The sequence below is a fragment of the Dendrobates tinctorius genome, unplaced genomic scaffold (assembly GCF_039654945.1).
Source record: "Dendrobates tinctorius isolate UK_male_01 unplaced genomic scaffold, ASM3965494v1 ptg000008l, whole genome shotgun sequence".
Classification (NCBI taxonomy): Eukaryota; Metazoa; Chordata; class Amphibia; order Anura; family Dendrobatidae; genus Dendrobates; species Dendrobates tinctorius.
The window spans coordinates 27078088-27100451 of NW_027361676.1; the positions used below are offsets into that span (position 1 = coordinate 27078088).

At 45.5% G+C, this 22364-nt stretch overlaps 1 protein-coding gene across 2 annotated transcripts in view; it reads left to right on the forward strand.

Moving 5' to 3' along the window:
• ETFDH (electron transfer flavoprotein dehydrogenase) overlaps window positions 1-22364 on the forward strand; it is a 34711-nt gene that overhangs the window by 7960 nt on the left and 4387 nt on the right. For both annotated transcript variants that reach the window (XM_073576634.1, XM_073576637.1), the window contains 10 exons: window positions 4717-4946; window positions 6927-7008; window positions 13827-13945; window positions 14096-14173; window positions 14994-15140; window positions 15402-15542; window positions 15678-15821; window positions 16209-16377; window positions 16567-16749; window positions 18101-18322. In XM_073576634.1, coding sequence (XP_073432735.1) covers window positions 4717-4946; window positions 6927-7008; window positions 13827-13945; window positions 14096-14173; window positions 14994-15140; window positions 15402-15542; window positions 15678-15821; window positions 16209-16377; window positions 16567-16749; window positions 18101-18322 — 1515 coding nt within the window. The remainder of the gene's footprint in view (window positions 1-4716; window positions 4947-6926; window positions 7009-13826; window positions 13946-14095; window positions 14174-14993; window positions 15141-15401; window positions 15543-15677; window positions 15822-16208; window positions 16378-16566; window positions 16750-18100; window positions 18323-22364) is intronic.

The window sequence follows — 22364 nt, forward strand, 5'->3', positions numbered from 1 at the left end:
TGACATGAGTATGCAATGCATTTTTATCATCTTTTACATATTGTAATTCTTTATGTAATTTAAAGTTACCATAGTTTACAAACTAATAAAGCAATCTTCTATACAGATAAAGAAACCCTGTAGACGTATAACTTCACAACTCTCCTACATACTATAAACTTGCACATTTAGTGCCTTTCATGTGGCACTAAATGGTGTTTAGCCTTATTTAGATTAAGTAATTAAAAATATGACTTGGGGGTCCCCCCCCCTATTTTTGATAACCAGCCAAGGTAAAGCAGACATCTGCAGGCTTATATTATCAGGCAGGGAAGTTCCCTGGTTATTGGGCCCTTCCCAGCCTAAAAATACAAGTCTGGAGTCACCCCAGAATTGGTGCATCACGTTCTGGCTTTGGCCCTGACTCTTCCTGATTTGCCCTGGTGCAGTGGCAATCAGGGTGATGGTTTATAGTTGGATTTGTCAGCTGTGTAATGTCAGCTGGCATCAAACCCTGGAGTTAATAATGGAGAGGCGTCTATCAGACACGCCAAGTACTAACCCAGTAAGTTAAAAGAAAAAAACACGTTTTATTTTAAAACCTCTAGTCCTGTTTTCACCAATTTACTTGGGGAAAAAAAAGTCCAGGGTTTCCAACGTACTCCATAAATGGGTACCTGAAAGACATAAAAAGAAAGAGCTAAATAAAGAAAAACAAGAAACTTTCCATCATTCACCAATTTATTATTAAAAATAATCCCCGCAGCTCTGACGTAATCCATGGCATTCCCATGATGTCCATTGATTCTGTACTGCAGCCTATGGAGCGTCATTCTGGTCATGTCTCACAGGTGATGACATCAGTAACTGAGCCGTGTCATCCCTCATGAGACATGACCAGGAGTGCCCTATGGTTGCAGTACAGTCGCGGTGACATCTGTAGCTACACCGCTCATCAGAGTTGCCAAGTCTCAGCAACTCTGATGAGGTCTCAGAATATATGAAGCAGATTTGGTTTCCGGTATCCTCTTTATGATGATGACACCCAATTATAAACTTCTTCTCCTGTCATCACCTCTACCTTAATGCAAAATACCAGGGATTGTCTGTCTGCTGTCTCTAACATCATGTCCTTCCTCTATCTGAAACTGAATCTCTCCAAAACTAAACTTTTCATGTTTCCGCCCATTAGTAACATACCTATACCCAATATTGTAACTACCTTGGGTGGTTCAACTGTAACTCCCCAGCGGCACCTTCACTGTCTTGTGGTCACATTTGACACAAAACTTTCCTTTATTCTCTACTAGCTGAAGAGCCCGGCGTTGCCCGGGCATAGTAACTAACTACGTTTAGTTATAACAAATAATATATATAGTGTGTAGCCCCGCCCACTTCACATAGCAACATGCACTATAATATCCCACATCATCCTGTCAGCCAGAGCTACCTGACTACTACCACTAATATCCCACATCATCCCGTCAGAGCCACTGAACTACTACCCCTAATATGCCACATTATCCTGTCAGCCTGGGGTCAGAACCAGAGCACTGAATGGATTTGCCCTGACTTCCATACTGGAGATCCCTTTAAAAGAGGCCTGGGGTCAGTATCAAAACGCAGAGTGGATTTGCACTCGCTTCCATACGGGGGATCCCTTTAAGGGGGAAGATGTGCCTATGGGATGGAGGATGTGTGATGGATATGCTGCACCCCGCAGGGCTGTGGGGTACTCGGTACTGGGCCGGTTTTGTTACTTCAGGGGATGTCACGGCAGCAGTGACCCGGTCCGTGGCCCTGGGAAAGCAATCAAATGATGAAGGGAATAGTTATTATGAGGGATTAATTAGTGATGCCACCTGTGGTACTCGGCAATGAGAAGATGGCAGATGCTGCGGTTCAGGTCCACTGGGGCAGTTGGTAATGCAGCATAGTTGTTACAGCTCTCCACAGGTAGAGCTAGGCCCCAGGACAGTTGTATGTTTTATTTAAAATGGTGGTGACGGTTGTAATGCAGAGTAGATGATGCAGTAATAAAGCTGAGGACACAGTAGGGTTGCAATTTTCCTTTTACCTTTACTTGATAGTCCGGGGTGCAGACCAGGGGATCACACATGGTTAGGGAGATCCGGTTAGCCTGGAAGCAGTTCAGGATCCACTGAGCCAGTTAGATATGGAGGCCTCCCTTCTGTGCTGTCCTCTGAGGTCCTTGCTGCCTAAGGCTGTGAATGGGCCTCTCTTCCTGCTTTTATTTAAGCACTTGCCCGTATGTCAGGCAGCTTGAGCCTTTTTTACAGGTGTCGCTCCTTCGTGGCAGCTCCGGGCTCTCTTATGCTGCTGTGCCACCGAGTGTTTTATGGGGCCAGAAGGCCTGTAGTCCCCTGCCCTCCGGATTTAGCTGTCGGGCTCGCTTTACCCGCGCAGCCACGGACTCCTGCGTCCACTTTCCAGTGCTCAGCTCCAGGGTGATCTTTCTATCAGCTCCACTCCCCAGATTCCACAAATTTCTCCTTTCCTCGCCAACTCTAGTCAGACTGTCAGCCCTCCCTCCTCTCACTCCCCTCTGACTGTTCTGGAAAGAGTCAGTCAATCAATCTCCCTACCCCAGCACTAATTCCTCCCACCAACTGTCACTCCCTCAAGTTCCGCCCCTTTTGGGCTGGAGTTAAAACAAGTGTTGGATGCTGGTTCTACCTGGTCAGGGGACCTCTCATTGCTTCCATGCATGACATTACCCCCTGTGAGGGAGGCAATGCCACTGTGGCAACCGGACTCCTGGGGTGCCTCAGGTATATGGGCACGGGAGGGGGTGATTGATTTCTGTCATGTGCGCTCTGCTCCTTTCTGGGGGTCAGACAGTGGCTGGGAGCTTATGTTCCCGGGGGATGCTAGATTTCTCCCACCCGGTCAGTGTCTGCTGAGGTGTTGTAGAGTGGGAAAACTGTTGTTCATAGCAACCAATCACAGTTCAGCTTCTTTTAAACAGCTCTGGTGAAATGAAAGATGCTTAGTGATTGGGTGGGGCTGATAAACACATACATTCATATATATATATATATATATATATATATATATATATATATATATGTCCAATCACTCACTAACTCATGTTACCTGCATATTAAAAACATCTCCAGAATCCGACCATGTCAAACCTTTGAAACTGTAAAAGCTCTTACTGTCACTCTTATTCATTCTCATTTAGACTACTGTACCGATTAACTGATCGGTCGCCCTTCACCGATTCCTCTACCCTGTGCCAGTCACTGCACTGGTTACCCATTTGCTACAGAACACAATACAAACTTATCTCTCACACAAAGCTCTCCACAGTTCTGCACCACCCTATATTTCCTCCCTCATCTTTTTCTATCAACCTACCAGTGCCCTCCATTCTGCAACTGACTCAGGACTAACCTCCTCCATAATCCAAATCTTGTACCTCCATCTCCAAGACTTTTCTTGCGCTGCGCCAATTATCTGGAATGCACTACCCCAAAGATCTGACTACCATCTAGCCCCATGTTTTTAAGCGTGCTTTACAAACACATCTGTTTATACAGGCCTTTAACCTCGACTCGCTAACCTAACTCTTCCCTGTTCCCTCCTTCTAAATGTTAATCAAAATTTCTGCTCCCTCTGATTAATCTGTCTCAACAACCTCCATGCACCCAATCGCACCTGGTAACTGCACTTAGACAGATACTGGCTGATGAACGGATCATGCAGCTTTATATGAAAACCCTTATTATAATGATGGCTTTACCGTACATAACAAGCACCTACTACTTATTGTGTTCACCTATTTCCTTATAGATTGCAAGCTTGCGAGCCGGGCCCTCACTCCTCCTCTAACTGATGATCTAGGCGCTACTTTGTATTGTTTTATTGTCTGTACATGTCCCCTTAATTAAGTGCTGCGGAATATGTAGCACTATATAAATAAAATTATTGGCAAAGATTGTTGTGTTTTGGAACTAACTATCCTATTTAGTACATTTAAGCTTTTACAAACTTCCCTGTGAGCCTCCTAGTGAATTTGGGGTGGCACTCCATTTTATTTTGCTCTAAGAGGCATCTGTCAGTAGGGTCACCCCTCCTAAGCCTCCTATATTGAATAAAATGATAGTCCCTGAGAATCTGCCTCCGGAGATTATTTTAAATAAAAGGGGGCGTTACCAGTGTGAGACATGTAGATCAGGAAAGCAGACTGTCAGTCATTACATGTCTCACACTGGTAATGCCTTCTTTCATTTACAATAAATTCTGGGAGGCAGATTCTCATGTAGATGAGTGTCCGGCCCATAGATGTTAACAATTCATTTACACATTAAGAAAAAATGTAGATTTTATTTGGAATAAAACCTCAGATTGCAGATATCAAGGTATGATATTATTGAATTTTCTATGACCTACATGCCCATATAGACGACTTAGGAAGGTCGATCCTACTGACAGATTCCCTTTAAGACCAGCATATGAAATACTTTGTGGTGAATCTACCTATCTGTCTTTGTGTCAATCCAACCCACAGCAGGTCCCTTGCAGCAATCTTATCCGTTTATGTGTAGTGTGTAACTATTAGATTTATTTAATTTTTATTCATTCTGCGGGAAACATCCCTGAATAATTATATAGTTTAAAGTTTTTAATTTTTTTTATTTTTTTTTGCCTCTAGATTCCATTACAAAGTGTTTTATGCCCATGACTTTGACTTCCTTTCTGCCATTACAGGTGTCGGCATGGAGAGGTTTGCAGAGGAGGCTGACGTGGTGGTAGTTGGAGGCGGCCCTGCCGGTCTCTCTACAGCCATACGGTTAAAGCAGCTCGTGGCTGAGACTGGTAAAGAGCTGCGTGTTTGCTTAGTGGAAAAGTCAGCCCAAATCGGGGCTCACACCCTATCTGGTGCTTGTCTGGAGCCAAGAGCCCTGGAGGAACTGTTCCCAGACTGGAAGGAGCGAGGGGTATGTAGATATAGTGGGTGCCATTGACATGAGATTACACAGAGAACTCTGCACTTTTATCAGCCACATCCAACACTGGGAAATCAAGAGGGCTCACTCAAAGAAGAGAAAAGGGCATATTTTATTAAGCAAGGGAGTACATGTTGTTGGTAGAATTCTGCATCATGTGCGGAAGAGAAATTACTAACTGGACCAGACAGGAATCCTGGTATGTAATAAAGTGCTCTCTTAAAAGGAGATTGGTGATGCAGTGTACCTCATCGGTCACCAACAGTATTAGCTCCTTCCTGACATTGACGGCAATGGTATGTCCATTGTAAAGCCTGATGTTTGGAGTGGAGTACTCTCCATTCCTGGCAGATGCCTCCTGTGCTAAACAGCCAACATGTGCCTGTAACAGCAGCGGGCGGAGCTGAACTCTGGTCACTGCCGTTAATGCCACTGTGCATCTCTGTGACATAGCTATGATAGTGCGATCGCAGGTTCAAGTTCATGAAGCATAAAAAAAATACAAATATTCAGCTTGCTCCCCCCCCCATTCACCACTCTCGTTAAAATAAAGATATAAGCATATTTGGTATTGCTGCATCAATGCATCACAATATAAAACTAATTAACTCTGTAAATGCTATAAAAGCCACAAAGAGAAATGGATTGAAATGTTAGAGCTATGTTGTTTCGATTGCAGCAACTTTGCCAAAACTGCAGTAAGAAATGATAAAAACATTGTACGTACCGGTACCTTCAAGCAGAATGTTTTTCCAACCACAAATGGAATGTGTAAAAACAAAAATATATAAATGAAAGCTAGATGTATTTTTTTGTTACTATTTTACAGTGTTTGAAAATATGAAAAATTAAAACTATGATTTTTGTATTTTCCAATTTGAAACTCTAACAGGAGCAGCTGCACACAGTTGCAAAAAGGCCATAGTAACTTAGGTGGGCAGAAACAGTGTTCTTGTGCCCTTTGGGTTACCAAAGGAGGGGTGAGGCTAACATTTGGAATCGGAGTGCAGCACCATTTTGACTGTGATTGCTCTGTGATACAAATGTGAGACCAGTGACGGAGCAGAGAGGAGTAAGTGAGGTCCGGTGAGTGAGGTAGCCCTTCCAGCTACACACGCCGCATGCCGGAACTGTGTTGGACCCAAAAAGGAAATGGGGTCAGAGATCGACCTTAGTCTATTATGCCCCATGTCTGCTGAACTTGCTGTATACAAGTGTCATGGCTGCATAAAAATTAATTAAATACCAAACTTAAGCAATTTGTGTTTTTTTTTTTGTTTTGTTTTTTTTATAATAGAAAGTTATCAGGTATACAATTTATTAACAATAAGAATTTAAAAAAAAGCTGCCAGGCCATTATTTTTATGAATTCTTTATTTTCTTGAAGAATAAGTAACATACAGAATATAGAAATATACTGTATAGTGATAAGGAACACAAATAATGTCATCAGACCACCAAAACAGTAATGTTGGAATATGATTAGAAGGAACTATATAATATATAGACAGGCATGTCAAGACCAGTGTAGGTGTCTGAGATGAGACAAGATGATGTGAAGAGTGTATATCTAGAGGTATTCTGGAGATGAGCAAAAGGCGACCGTCCGGTGGCGGGTAACATAGGTACGAGGGGTGGAATAACGCTGCATCTCCATACATCACCCATGTCAGACTCTGTTCACATCACTATTGTGTCTTCTGTTAATAATGGAAACCTAAATGCTCTGCCAGATCCATCATACGACAGATACTATCGGGCTCCGTTGTGGTGGCCGCCATTTTGATCGTATTTTACCCTGAAGCGACTGAACCAAGCTTTAGTGGCAGACCTGTAATGGTCGTCTTGCCTTGCCGTGTTTAATGTCATGTGTCCTCACATGGTTGGGGATGGCTTTGAGGTCCATGGTGGATTGACATCTATATATTCCTGTGTGTGATTACTAAACTCCTGAAACACTTCTTCTCTCAGGCCCCGCTACACACACAGGTGACCGGCGATAAGTTTGGAATTCTGACAGAAAAACACAGAATACCCGTCCCTATTCTTCCCGGTAAGTATTTTACATGTCCTGCAGGAAACAGATTTGTTCCACATTTTGTCACGAATTTATGATTTTCCGAGTCGCGCCTTAAATAGCAAGCCTGTGTAAACTTATGGCCGAGCAAAGTCCACAAAGGCTGCGGTGGTTTAGTTATCATACACAGCGTGAAAACTCAGGTGTGGCTAGATAAATGCAAATGAGGTGGCCTTTAGGGAGTCAGTGGGAAAACTATATATCCAATATTCAGAAATTATTTCCAACTAGTAATTACAAGAGGATGGAGGCACCTGGAGTAATAGGACTGTTAGTAAGTTATACAACTTACTATTTAGGGGCCTTTATGAATATTAATTTGCTGCCTGGAAACCTTTTAAAGGGTTATTTCCATTTTCTCAGCTGTATGAATTAGCATAGTCTTACTAAAAACACTACTCTGAAAACCACATTTTATTAAAATTTTCCCTGTTCTTCAACCAGCTGTGCTTTTTTTATTGTTAAATAATTGTGTACTGCCCGTGGCTAAAGGGACTGGCCACCATTGCTGGACATGCAGAGCTTACAAGCTTTTTCCTATTGAGATTGTAAGCACTGCACTGAGGCTGACCAGGATTGCTAGAGCACGCCGTCGGCTCTTAATCCCGGTCAACGTCAGCCATAGGGCTCACTCATATGACCGTATACATTGGACTAGTACTATCCAAAGTTTTATCGGGTAGCGCTTGGACGAATGTTATTCTGTGGGGCAGTGCTGTTCGGCATGCTGCGAGTTGCTGCAGAAAATCAGATCACACTCACCCATACAAGTCTCTGGGTGCAGGTAAACACAAGGCGGGAAAGGGGAGGAAAATGTAAATAAAAATTAACTTTTATTAGTGTATTATATGTTAATATAATATATCATACATCTAAATAAAGATGTATATTGAGTCACAGTTCATAGTGTTGTTATATTATAATCACCACTGTTTATCCACTAAATCAAAATCGTAGAACAAAATCTATATTTTCTCCTTCGCTTCATTGGGAGTCACAGGACCATGGGTGTTATGCTGCTGCATCTAGGAGGACACTAAGTAAATATACAACAAGATTAACTCCTCCGCAGTATACACCCTCTGCTGGCTCTATCCTGAACCCTGCTAATGCCGACCCTTGTGGGCCTTATCCACCCGAGTGGGCCACATCTTTGGCACAGTCCATGGCCTCCCTGGCTAAAGCTATAGAATCCTTCCGTGATTCCTCCTCAAGCAAGGGCATCAGTTTACCCTCTGTAGAAGGCCCTTCAGCCATGCGAGAGTCTTCCTCAGACAGGGGCTGGACTGCAGCAGAAGACGTGCAATCTTCTAGTAAACGTTCCCATGACTCGTTCCCCGGGCACTCTGGTGCCTTGGCATCCGCAGGCTCTGTTTCCCGCTCCCACTCACCAAGGATTTGCAGCGAACACGACTCAGAATATGAGTCAGGTGTGGCCGTAGACCCGGACTCACTAGAGTACCAGGAGTCTCTAGATTCTCTCATTGAAGCGGTCAATAAGGCTCTGAGAGTAGACGAACCTGGAACTAGTCCGGATCACACTGTGTCCTTCAAAAGGACCAAACATCCTCACAGGGTTTTTGCTAACCACTCTGAGTTTACGGACATAGATCAGAGGCATAGAAGACGCCCGGACAAGCGATTCACAGGGCAAAAGCTGCTGGAATCACGGTACCCCTTTGCACCTACCCTAAGAAAGGAGTGGACGGAGTCCCCTGCAGTGGATCCACCCATATCACGGCTCGCTTCCAAAACCCTCCTATCTTTGTATGATGGGTCGTCCATTAAAAACCCCAATGATCGACAGATTAAAAATCTTGCTTGGTCAGTCTTTGAGGCTGCCGGAGCAGGACTCTTCCCTTCCTTCGCCGCCACTTCGCTGGCCAGAGCTATGGTGGCCTGGGCAGAGGCTCTAGCTAAGACCAGTCAAGACAATAACCTACCTCTTGAGGCAGTCAGTCTTGTTTACCAGAATGCCCAGGCCAGTGATTATGTGGTACATGCCTCCCTAGATGTGGCTAACTGCGGCGCGCTTGCAGCTGCAAACGCCATTACTATTAGGAGAGAGCCCTATGGCTCCGAAAGTGGCGAGCAGACTCCGCTTCCAAGAAATCCTTAACTTCACTGCCCTATCAGAGCGGGTAAACATCAACCGACGCACACCAAGAAAGTGACATCATGTCCAAGGCATACATAAAAGAACCAACATATTAATTGAATTAAAAAAAAATCACAATCAATTAAGAGAGTTTATATACAAGGTGCCTCACACAAATATGGGAATGATACAGCCTGATATATATATATATATATATATATATATATATATATATATATATATATATATATATATATATCTCTATCTCGATCTCTATGTGTGTGTGTAATTAAATCATTATAAGAATAATGTACACCAGGACTATTCACAAAATTCAAATGGAAATCAACAATAATTATTGTCAAATCAATATAAGGTAATTGATATACAGTAAATCCTATATGTAATGCAATCAGTTTTGACCGTAAAAGTGGGCAAAGGTACAAGTGCCTCCATAAAATCCACAGCCTGTCGTAAAAAAAACTGCAAATAAAGCTCAAAATATTGGGTACAGCCAACAAATAATGAAATCAATTAGAATTGTTTAAAGCATGCAGAGGTATGAGTGCCTCAATACATCAAATATCATATTGAAAAAAGGACTGCATTAAAAAAGGCTCAAAGTAATTATCATTAAGAGAGCCCTATGGCTCCGAGAGTGGAGCAGTGAGAGCAGACTCCGCTTCCAAGAAATCCTTAACTTCCCTGCCCTATCAGAGCGGATGTTTGCTCGGAGATAAACTTGACCAACTTATCTACTGGAGGAAAGGGCAAATTCCTCCCTCAGCAAAGACCTAGTCGGACCTTTCGGAACCCACATCAGGTTCGCTTCCAGCATTTTTGCAGTACCGCAAGCTGGTCATCCGTAAAACTTCCTCTAGCTCAGCCCGCCACCCGCGCAGGGACAGGGATCCAAAACCTTCATTCAAGCCCTCTCATTCCTGTAAAAACAGACCCTCCCTGTCCGGACCCAAGGGTACCTCTTCCCGCAAGTTCTCTGCTCAGTGACTCATTGCAGTATCCGGAGGACACTGACAGGGTAGGCGGCCGTCTACTCTTTTTTTCATCAGGCCTGGCTGGCAGTCATTCACAACCAATGGGTCAGAGATCTGGTGTCCTCCGAATACAAAATAGAATTTGCATCCTTCCCGCCAGCACGCTTCTTCCGGTCTCTTCTCCAAAGACGGAGGCGCATGCAACCCCATTTTATCAGGCCATATACCCTCTCCGCAACAATGGAGTCATTGTCCCGGTCCCTCGCACAGAAAGGTTAAAGGGGTTTTACTCAAACCTGTTTGTGGTCCCAAAGAAGGGCGGAACAATGCGTCCCATCCTAGACCTAGAACTGTTGAACAAGTTTGTCAAAGTGCATCATTTCAGAATGGAATCTCTCCGTTCTGTTATCACTTCGCTAGAAAAAGAGGAATACCTCGCGTCAGTTGACATCAAGGACACATATCTTCACATTTCAATCTTCACAGGTCACCTAAGATTTCTGCGCTTTGCGATCGGAGACAAGCAATTTCAGTTCATGGCCTTGCCCTTTTGGTCTCGTCACTGACCCCAGAATGTTCACCAAAGTCATGGCAGCCGTCATGTCCATTCTGCACTCTTGGGGCATGGTGATTCTGCCCTACCTAGACTACCTCCTCATCAAGGGATTGTTCCTTCAGGCCTGTGCAGAGAGTGTCAGCATCACTGTAGACACTCACTCGCTGAGGTTGGCTACTGGAGCTAGGCAAGTCCTCTCCAGCCCCATCCCAGCAAATCTCCTTTTTGGGGATGATCATGGACCCTTCCCGTGGGTTGGTAATTCTCTCTCCAGAAATAATCTCGGCGCTGGTTCGGGGGAGCCTGGAAGTATTCTCTTGCCTGCCCCCTCTCCCTGCAGTTTGGCACGCAGGTCCTGGGGAGGATGGTAGCAACGATCGAGGCAGTACCGTTTGCTCAAATGCATCTCCTTCCTCTACAGCAAGCATTTCTGTCAGCTTGGGACAGAAATCTGGCCTCTCTAGACTGCCGTTTTCGCCTGTCGCCCCCCCCCACCCCCAGATCAGGCGGTCTCAAGTGGTGGACATAAACATCCTCATTGAGTCAGGGAAAGTCCTTTCTTCCAGTTCACTGGCTGGTGGTGACCACCGATGCCAGTCTTCTAGGTTGGGGAGCGATCTTCCGTCACCACACAGCTCAGGGACGCTGGTCCATTCAGGAATCACGCCTGCCGATCAATATCCTCGAGATTCGGACAATCAGGCTGGACCTTCAGCGATTCCATCAACTTCTGGCCAGTCCCATTCGGATCCGCTGTGGCGTACATCAATCGTCAGGGGGGCACACGAAGCAGAAGAGTGATGCTCGAGGTGGCACACATTCTTAAGTGGGCCGAGACAAACCATTCAGTCATCTCTGCAGTTTACATTCCGGGAGTAGAGAACTGGGCGGCAGATTTTCTCAGCCGTCAGGGTCTGGCCTCGGGAGAGTGGTCCCTTCATCTGGAAGTTTTTTGACAGATTTGTCAGCGCTGGGGAACACCGGATGTGGACCTCAAGGCCTCCAGGCTAAACGCCAAAGTTCCGGCATTCGTAGCTCGGTCCCACAACTCATTAGCCATCGGATTGGATGCCCTGGTGCTTCCGTGGCATCAGTTTCGCCTCCCTTACTGTTTTTCCGCCGCTTCCACTAATTCCAAGGGTCATCCGGAAGATCAAGCGGAAGGAATCCCGGTGATTCTCGTCGCACCAGACTGGCCACGCCGAGCGTGGTCTGTGGAACTAGTGCAACTAGTCGCCGACTAGACCGCCCAGATATTCTTTCTCAAGGGCCGATTTACTGCCAGAACTTGAGAGTTCTGAGTTTAACGGCCTGACCATTGAATCCTGGATCCTCGCCCAGGCCAGTTTCTCGCCACAAGTAGCTTCCACTATGATCAACGCTCAGAAACCTACATCCATGCGCATTTACCATCGCATCTGGAAGACCTTTTTCTCTTGTTGCAAAACTCGTGGATGTTCCCCACTTGTTTTTTTTTATCCCTTCCATTTTGGAGTTTCTCCAAGGAGGATTTGACTCAGGCATAGCACTGGCTACTCTCAAATGCCAAATCTCAGTCCTATCCGTCCTGTTCCAGCAGAGGATAGCTTCCAAACCGCAGGTTAAGACCTTCATACAGGGAGTGTCGCATCTCGTCCCTCCCTATAAGATGCCACTGGAGCCTTGGGACCTGAATTTGGTGCTAGGTCCCTTACAAGAGGCCCCCTTCGAACCCCTGCAGGACGCATCACTTACTCTTCTGTCTTGGAAAGTTGCTTTCCATGTGGCAGTAACATCCATCAGGCGGGTCTCAGAATTGGCAGCTTTGTCTTGCAAACCTCCATTTCTGGTTTTCCACCAGGACAAGGTGGTGTTGAGGACATCTCTGTCCTTCTTGCCTAAAGTCGTTTCTTCTTTTCACCTGAATGAGGACATAGTTTTGTCCTCGTTCTGCCCAGCTCCGGCCCATCGTACTGAGAAAGCTCTCCACACATTGGATTTGGTGAGGGCACTCAGGAAATACATTTCCAGAACAGCATCTTTCCGCAAATCGGATTCCCTTTTTGTGCATCCGGAAGGACACAGAAAGGGTCTACCTGCTTCTAAAGCTACAATAGCCAGGTGGATCCACTCAGCGATCCAAGAGGCTTACCGTGTCAGAGGTCAGCCTATCCCGGCGGGGCTGACTCCACTCGGTCAGTGGGAGCTTCCTGGGCCATTTGGCATCAGCAAGTCTGCAAGGCTGCGACTTGGTCCAGCCTTCACACGTTTGTTAAACATTACAACATTCATTCTCAAGCTTCTACAGATGCGGCCCTTGGCAGACGAATTCTGCAATTGGCAATATCACGTCTGTAGGTCAGAGTGAGCAGAGAGGAGGAGAAGAGGCACTTGTTCTCCTCCCTACTCTCCCTGCACTTACAATACCAGCAAACTACGTAGATAAGTGACAACAATGCGGGACTAGTCTGGATACACACGCTTCGGGATTAAACACTGTTTCTACACAGGCTAGAGCAACACCTAGATTTAAAGGGAATCTGTCACCCCACTTTTGCCCTATGAGATGTGGCCACCGCCATCAGGGGCTTGTATACAGCATTCTGTAATGCTGTAGATAAGCCCCCGATATAACCTGAAAGATAAGAAAAACGAGTTAGCGCCACCAGAACGGACCGCGACACCCAACGCCCCCCGTTGAGTATAATCTAACTTGTTTTTCTTCTCTTTCAGGTTACATTGGGGACTTATCTACAGCATTACAGTAGATAAGCCCCTGATGGCAGTGGCCGCAGCTTATAGGCCAACAATGGGGTGAGAGATTCACCTTTTTAGGGAAATATCCCTTTAAAAACTCAAAGCAACAATTGTGGAATTTACCAGGATGCTTTAAATGGCTTGTACTGCTGCAGAGAAAACAATTTTTCTATTTGATTTTTTTCTATAACATTATATTACTTTGGTGTCATTATTTATTAACATTTAAGTTTACAAATTCTTATTATCTTACATTTCCTATAGTTGTCCTATAGTCTATTACTTTATTAGAAAGTAAGAATGTATATTATGGGCACACATTCACACAGTCTATCCTTTGTATCATTGGTATATGCTACTTATGCAGCATAACATTGGGCAGTGTCTGATCTTTGCTTTATACATTTAGGACTTCCAATGAATAATCATGGCAACTACATTGTAAGGCTTGGCCACCTTATCAGCTGGCTTGGTGAGCAGGCAGAAGCTCTTGGAGTTGAAATCTACCCTGGATATGCTGCAGCAGAGGTAGAAGCATTTTTTTGGTGGGAGGGCAGGTTGTGGAATTTAATACACCTTATATTTCTATTCTATGCTCCTTGTCCCAGAGTATTTCTTATGGTCAAAGCTTCCTATTGGGCAAGTCTCTAGATCATATACACAAATGTATCTCTCCAGGTGCTTTTCCATGAAGATGGCAGTGTTAAAGGAATAGCAACAAATGATGTTGGCATTCACAAAGATGGCTCTCCGAAGGTAACCTTGGAAACAAATTTTTTTTTTATGTATTTGAACACCGTTTTTGTAGTAAAGAAATAACAAAACAAAAATGTTATTGAGCTTGGTTATATGTGCCAACTCGATCGGAAAAATGGGTGACTACCCAGACTTCTGGAAAAGTTGGTAAATCTCCTGGTCGTAACTGAAACTTCCTGAGAAAAAAAAAAAGGGAAAAACAGACCTTTGGAAGTTTCCTTTTGTTTGACACTGGTTTGATAATCACTGATCGATGGCACTCACATTTTAGAGATGGAAACAAGCCAAGGATTATGTTCATTGGGGAAAATATGCATGTTGCAATCTGTATCTTCGCAGAGGGTGACCCTAAAACTTTCTAAGTGTGATTTTGATTAATGTTTAAATAAGATGTGCAGACTTCTGAATCCTGCGGTTTGCATTCTGTCAGAATTTACTAGTATTGGTTGGGTGACAGTGGGCGGTCACGCCATTTGCACACATTCCGACTAGACATACCTGACCTGTTTTCTATACGAGCGAATTGAGAGAAGCGGAGCACAACTAGTCTGCATGTGGCCACTTGTATGCAAATCACATACTTGCTATCAGATGACCGCCAACTCTCACTGGCAATATGGGTGAATCCTGAGATTGTGCGCACTGCATGCTTCCAGGATTCAGACATCTGCAGTCACATAGATGGACTTAAGACTTTTATCAAGACCAGACAAACTGTTTGAAGGTAACAAATGCTCTTGTTGCTTTTGTTAATGACTACATGATATCCAAATATGTAATAATAAGTTTTGTCACGTTTGTTAATTATTTGTTCCCATAGTCCACTTTTGAACGCGGCCTGGAACTGCATGCCAAGGTGACCATTTTTGGAGAGGGCTGTCACGGACACCTTGCCAAACAGTTGTACAAGACATTTAATCTTAGAGAGAACTGCGAACCCCAAACCTATGGAATTGGACTAAAGGAGGTATGGATGTGGGGTGTCTGCTCTACATGATCACATCTTTTACTGTACTGTAAAAGGCAATAATCTAAGGACTAGTGAATGCATTGCATGTCTAATAAACAGCACTGCATAAACCCAGAGGGGGGTTTCTTTGTAAGCATGACATTGATTTCTCCATTCTGTGTCTTTTTTTTTATTTCATTGCATTCATGTTTTGTTTCATATCATATTTCACTGAAGCTGGATGGGTTAATGTTGGGTCCCTTTTTTGTCTATATTCAGCTATGGCTTATTGATGAGAAGAAATGGCAGCCAGGTCTTGTAGAACACACTGTCGGCTGGCCTTTGGATAGACACACATATGGTGGATCATTCCTCTATCACCTCAATGAGGGAGAACCACTTGTGGCTCTTGGTTTTGTGGTAAGTGTAAAGCATGGCTGGAGTTGAGATGCCACCAGATTGACCACCCTGACCATGGCACCCATCTGAAACATTCTCTCTGCATTTACAAAGGACTTTGTACATAGATTTATTTGGTTGTAAACTTCATTACAGGTTGGTTTAGATTATCAGAATCCATACATTAACCCATTCAGAGAGTTCCAGAGGTGGAAACATCATCCCACTGTGTCCCCGACTCTGGAAGGCGGAGAACGAATTGCTTATGGAGCACGTGCTCTGAATGAAGGTGGCTTTCAGGTATTGTACCCCTTGCACCATTTTATTTAACTGTATCATGTATTTGCGCTTAGTTTTATAATTTATCCACAATTTTGTTTCTAAATCATTATTTTTCAACCTCCAACGCCCTGACAGATCATGTTTTCAGGATCTCCGAAGTATTGCTCTAGTGAATATTTATCATCACATCAGAAAATGCCACAGGTTCTCTCACCTATGCAATACTAAGGAAATCCTCAGAATTAGAACTGTGGGGGGCCCCATGATGACTAGAGTTTGGGAAACGCTGCTCTCGATAATCTGAATCTATAAACATTCCTCTGATCTTGAAACAATCTGAGAATTTCCTTATTCTTTAGCATCAGTAAGCTTCATTCTACTAGTAAAATTGTCCATTATTTTCAGTCCTTGCCAAAGCTCGCATTCCCTGGGGGGCTTTTGGTGGGATGCAGCCCTGGCTTTTTGAATGTACCTAAGATTAAAGGGACTCACACAGCAATGAAAAGTGGCATGTTGGCAGCAGAATCCATCTACAAGCAGCTAACAGATGAAAACCTTCAGTCAAGTTCCCATGGTATGTAACACGTTGTATGATGTATTAAACGTTTTCTACAAGTTGTGAACAATCTTAAGAATGCTTTCTTCCTTCCCATGAAAGCTGATTTTTCCAGCTGCAGTGAATGATGTCTCATTTAGATGTTTACAGAATTGTTGTGAAAAGTTCATATAGAGTTAATGCATTTTTTTCCTTTTGGGTTTCTAGGGCTTCATGTCACAGAATATGAAGAAAACTTAAAAAATTCCTGGGTATGGAAAGAGCTATATAGCGTAAGGAACATTAGACCTTCCTGCAATGGATTTCTGGGATTGTATGGTGGCATGATATACACTGGGATTTTCTACTGGATACTAAGGGGGATGGAGCCTTGGACTTTAAAGCATCAAGGTACCTGTGTGAGAATTAAATTGTTTACTGTTAATCACTGTACACATTAAGCGATCAATCAAACTGGAGCAAGTAAATAAAAAAAAAAAAAAAGTCTACACATAAAGCCTCATTCACACATTCAGGAAACTAGAGTCCATGTACGGACCACAATGGATGGACTGGCCGCAGTCTCCCTGGCTAAACTCAATAGCCTCCCATATGCCGACGTGACAATGACGTTCAGGTCAGGGGGTATGGATGTGCGTATAAGACAACAGACCATGCTCTACCCCAGACTCTGAAGATCCCAAGTCTGTGGATCACATTTGTAGTCAAGAGATGAGCATTAACATTTGTTCCAGCCAAGATGCACATAAGATAAATCGGTTCCACCATGAAGTCACTCTTCAGGGCTGTAGGAGAGAAAAATTAGCCAAATTGTTCCATTGCAAAATATTTTCTTCCTTTATTTCTTTTTATGGAACACGATAATGACCATATGAAAAAAGCCCATAGACTGAGTTCACACCTTGTGGATTTTAAACATTGATCGTCCACATGTAAAATCAAAACTTTATAGTACCTGAGAAGTGGATGAGTTTTACTTACTTAAAAAAAGAAAACAAAAAAAAAACGCGCTCTTAGGATTTTTTTTTTTTTTTTTTAACTAAATCTATAGCTGTGTGCATGTGTTCATATACTCGCCTACTGCTGCCTTCAGTATCCAGCACTGTTGTGCCCATCTTCTCAGTGACTTTTCCACTCTTCAGACTCTCCACCGGAGATGATGGCTGAAGGTAAGTATGTTAACACCCACTGCACTACATGCACATATACACTGATTTAGTGGAAAACTGTGGAAGTGTATCTTTAATCCCATATAATTTCATGCACATGCTGATTTTTTTTCTTTTTCTGAAATCTGCTTGGGAATTGGCTATTGTTCCTTCCTTTTTTTAAAAGAAAAAAATCTGCCTCCTATCAGTTGTGGAAACTTGTGTATTTTGGTGCAGAATATATTCAGTAATTTAAAAGGGAACCCTAAATATTCAGGTTACACCACCAGTTTGTTTTTTTGTTTTTTTTTGGTTAATGTCTGCCAAAAAAAAAAACACAAGGAACTGGCCCATAAAAGTTGATCAAATGTTGATTTGCAGAGACTGCACTCCTTTATGCCACATCTGAACATACCCTAAACTGTGAGCATAGCTCCAATTCGTTGTACAGCTTGAAAGTAGACTTTGTGGTCCGGTCTTGTCATTTATGCAGATACTTCAATCACCTCTGATATTTTATCATATAATTACTCCAAATGCTCACAGTAACTCCATAAAATACACTTTTGATACATTTGTATTTCCTCCTTTAGGCCTTGATAGTAACCATCTAAAACCAGCCAAGGATTGCACCCCCATTGAGTATCCCAAACCTGACGGCAAGATTAGCTTTGATCTCCTGTCATCTGTGGCTCTAAGCGGTACGAACCATGAACATGACCAGCCTGCCCATCTAACATTACGGGATGACAGTATACCAGTCAACAAGAACCTTGCTATCTACGATGGCCCAGAACAAAGGTTCTGCCCAGCAGGTGAGCGCCAGTGAGATGTGTTCACACCCTTCAGTACATCTTTTTTTCTTTTTTTTCTCCTCTTCACTCCATTACTCATTTAAAAGCTCACTAGTCCAGTAATCATTTCAGAACAGAAACTACTAGTCGTGGTATTGGGCAGTCTTTTGTTTGGATCCATATTTTCAGTTTATGATATGTCTTTGTGAATATTTGCTAAGAAGTTATGAAGCTGGTAATGGATGTATGGCTGGACTGTGAATAGTTACTGGGACTTGATAATGTGGCTTTATAGGGAGTTCCTCTACCCGTATTCCTGTAATCACTCGATTTCTAGATTCCCTAGATAACACGTAGTATGACCAATACCGCCAGCTATTGCTGTTCTCCACCGTGACATAGAAGCAGCTAAGGGTGTTACTCTGTCGCCTTATTGGGGGACACAGAACCGTGGGTGTTATGCTGCTGTCCACTAGGAGGCGACACTATGCATAATCTGAAAAAGATTAACTTTGGCTCCTCCTCTGCAGTATACACCCCTGGACGGCGTCAGCCTTCTCCAGTTTTTGCTTAGTGTCGCAAGGAGGCACACCTTTTTTTCTTTTTTTCCTTTCGTCGGAACAGATGAAGAAAAGTGGGTCTCCAGCGAGACTCCCGGCATGGCTCCTTCCTTGGCCCCCTTTTTAGGGGTGCCCAGTTGAAGTAGAGATGGCGGTCCCCCATGTCGCTCCTTCCCCAGTCCCTCGGGTACTGGTCCGAAGTTGAGACCCCCCCCTCCTTCCCCAACCCCCTTCAGGGTCTGGGTTGAGGTTGAGGCAAGGATGAAGACCCCCTGACGGTGACAGACGCACCCTCCCTAATCCCCCGCAGGGGGCATTAGGTTGAGACGCTGCAGGTAGGGTCGGAGTACAGACAGCATTCTGCACCAGGGACCTCAGGCCAGCTGTGGGATCCTGCTGGGGCCGGGGGAGGGTGCAGGCAGACGTGGCACAGCAGAGACAGGGCTTTCTGCGCCCCTGCCTCTGCAGCAGCAGTGGCTCCATGGCGCTCCAGGGACCCCCCACACAGGAACCGCTAGCACTGCTGCCCCCACCGCTAGCCAGTCGCCCATTCTGGGGGGGTCCGGTGCAAATCCGACCCCCTCCCGGACTACCGCGCCGCTCTGGAGCCCTCCTGGGCATCAGGCCTCTAATTTAGACCGCGGCTTCGGCCTAGCCGAAGCCGCCGCCTTTTCCCCGCCCCCCGGCCCGCCCCTGGCACGCCCCCCCGGATGACGAAAATGACACTGCAGTGTCATAGAAGGGGCGGATCGAGGCAGGAAGGGCGCGCTTTTACATGGCCCAGCGCGCCCTTTTCCAGCTCTCCGCCCCCTTCCCTCTCCACCTCAGAATCCGGTGGCCATCTTGCTGCACCTGGAGGAAGGCAGCACAGAGTCTCCGGGGGGCACAGGACATGGGGCTTATCAGCGCTGGACCTAAGGGGAGCACCGGTGGGGTAAGATCACAGCTGGGTCCTTGGTACTCAGCTGTGAATTCCTATAACCTATAGCGCTCTCCTACTCCTTTTTCCTCTGCGTAGATACCCCTGTAGGGTCTCTATTAATCAGCCTAGGTACTATGTCGGGCTCAAAGAAAAGAACCAGGCAAGACTGCTTTTATGCAGTCTGCACTCTCCCCAGCGGCAGCACGTATCCGCACTGCCGGGACTGTACCCAAAAAAAAAAAAAACGGAGCAGAACCCCAAGAAGTCCCTACCAATGCTTCTGCGACCGCTACTGCGCTGGAATGGGCAACTCAGATGTCGCAGTCTATGACACAGTCTATAGATAACCTGACCTCCACATTACTGCAGGCTCTGCTGGGTCATGTCTCGGCTATGAACGTTACCCAGCAAAGGGACGTCCGGTCTCATGATCAGGGCGCTTCCGACAGTTCGAGGCGTAAGCGGACCCACAGGTCGCGTTCAGCTGTGTCCTCACATAGCAATAGGTCTTCCCCCTCCAGGGAAAGACACAGTGGCCTCAGTTCACCGAGGCCGTCCCCTGATAGAGAAGGACAATGCGGATCTCCACAATGATCCCAGACTACGGGAAACCTCCGCTCTAGTTCGCCCGCTAGGGAGCTCCTTAGCGATGCGCAGGACTCAGAGGGCATATGTGACTCCAATTCAGATAACGAAACAGAGAACGCTTTGCTCCCTAGTCCCCCTAGCAATACTGCGATAGTTGAGGATATCGTCTCTTCCATCCTTCGGGTGTTGGACATTTCAGATCCAACCCCGGAAGCACCAGAACACAACATTTCCTTTGAAAGTGTTCAGAAACCATCGAAGGTCTTCCCTAATCACCCGGAATTCCAAAAAATCCTTTCTAAGCATTTTTCGCAGCCTGAGAAAAAATTCGCCAATCGCAAGTATTTGGAAGCAAAATACCCCTTTCCACAGAAAGACACCAAGGATTGGACAGATCCGCCTGAAGTGGACCCTCCAGTCTCTGGGCTGGCAGCACAAACGCTTCTCTCGCTGCCGGACAGATCAACCCTCAAGGACACAGCAGACAGACAAGTCGAACGCATGGCTCGTTCAATCTTTGAAGCGGCAGGTGCCTCTTTGGCTCCCGCATTTGCTTTAGTCTGGGCAGCCAAGGCCATCATGGCTTGGGCTGCTCTATTGCAAAAGGGCCTTCAAGCTTCAAATCCTCAGATGGCGGACCAGGCGGTGCAAATTGCAGTGGTGGCATATTACATGGTCCTTGCAGCGTTGGACTCTGCAAGAGGAATAGCGGGAATAGCATCAAACGCCATTACAACCCGGCGTATTCTCTGGCTAAGAGAATGGAAAGCGGATGCGGCCTCAAAAAAGTCCCTAACAAATCTCCCATACTTCAGTGGCCGTCTTTTCGGTGAAAAGCTGGATACAATGATATCCAATGCTACCGGGGGCAAAAGTACTTCCCTCCCTCAACTAAGACCAAAACGCACGTTTAAAAGGCGTAATCAATCTCGTTTCCGATCCTTTCGGAATTCTTCGGGCTGGTCCGTCTCACGCCCAGCACAAAACCGTAATCGTTCCCCCCCGCAGGGACAACACACGGCGGCACAGAGGCCGGACAGGAACTGGCAATCAAAGGCAAGCCAGGCAAAACCTAAAGGAGGAAAACCTCAGACTTTTCCCTCGTCCTGACTCATGCCCTCTCGAAGACACCCCACTTGTTGGCGGACGACTGCTACTCTTTCAGCAGGTCTGGCTGCCTATTACAGAAGACAAGTGGGTCAAGGAAATAGTGTCTTCAGGATACAAAATCGAGTTTACTACCAGCCCACCGCACAGGTTTTTTTCCATCTGTCCCTCCAAAATCCCCGCTCAAAGCTCAGGCCTTCCGTCAAGCGGTTTCTTCCCTCCTGCGAGCAGGAGTCATAGTGCCAGTCCCAGCAGAAGAGCGCTTCCGAGGGTTCTACTCCAACCTGTTCGTGGTGCCCAAGAAGGGAGGCAGCGTCCGACCCATACTAGACCTCAAGCAACTCAACAAGTACGTTCGAGTTCGTCACTTCCGCATGGAATCCCTCCGGTCAATCGTTGCGTCTATGGAAAAAGGAGAATATCTTGCCTCCATAGACATACAGGACGCATACCTGCATATACCAATTGCTCCCTCCCATCAGAGGTTTCTCAGATTCGCAATCAACCAAGACCATTATCAGTTTGTGGCCCTCCCGTTCGGTCTGGCCACGGCCCCCAGAACATTTACAAAGGTCATGGCAGCTACCATGGATGTTCTGCACTCCAGAGGCATAGTAGTCGTTCCATACCTGGACGACCTTCTCATCAAGGCCTCCACCCTCAAGGACGGCGAGGTCAACGTCTCGATCACGATCGACACTCTGACGCGCCTGGGATGGTTAGTCAATTTACAGAAGTCCTCGACTACCCCGAGTCAGTCTCTGACCTTCCTGGGGATGCTATTCGACACCTCCAAGGGTCTGGTGATCCTCCCCAGGGACAAGGCACTGGCTCTCCGTCTGGGAGTTCACACACTCCTCCGCAAGTCCCCCAGATCTCTCCGGTA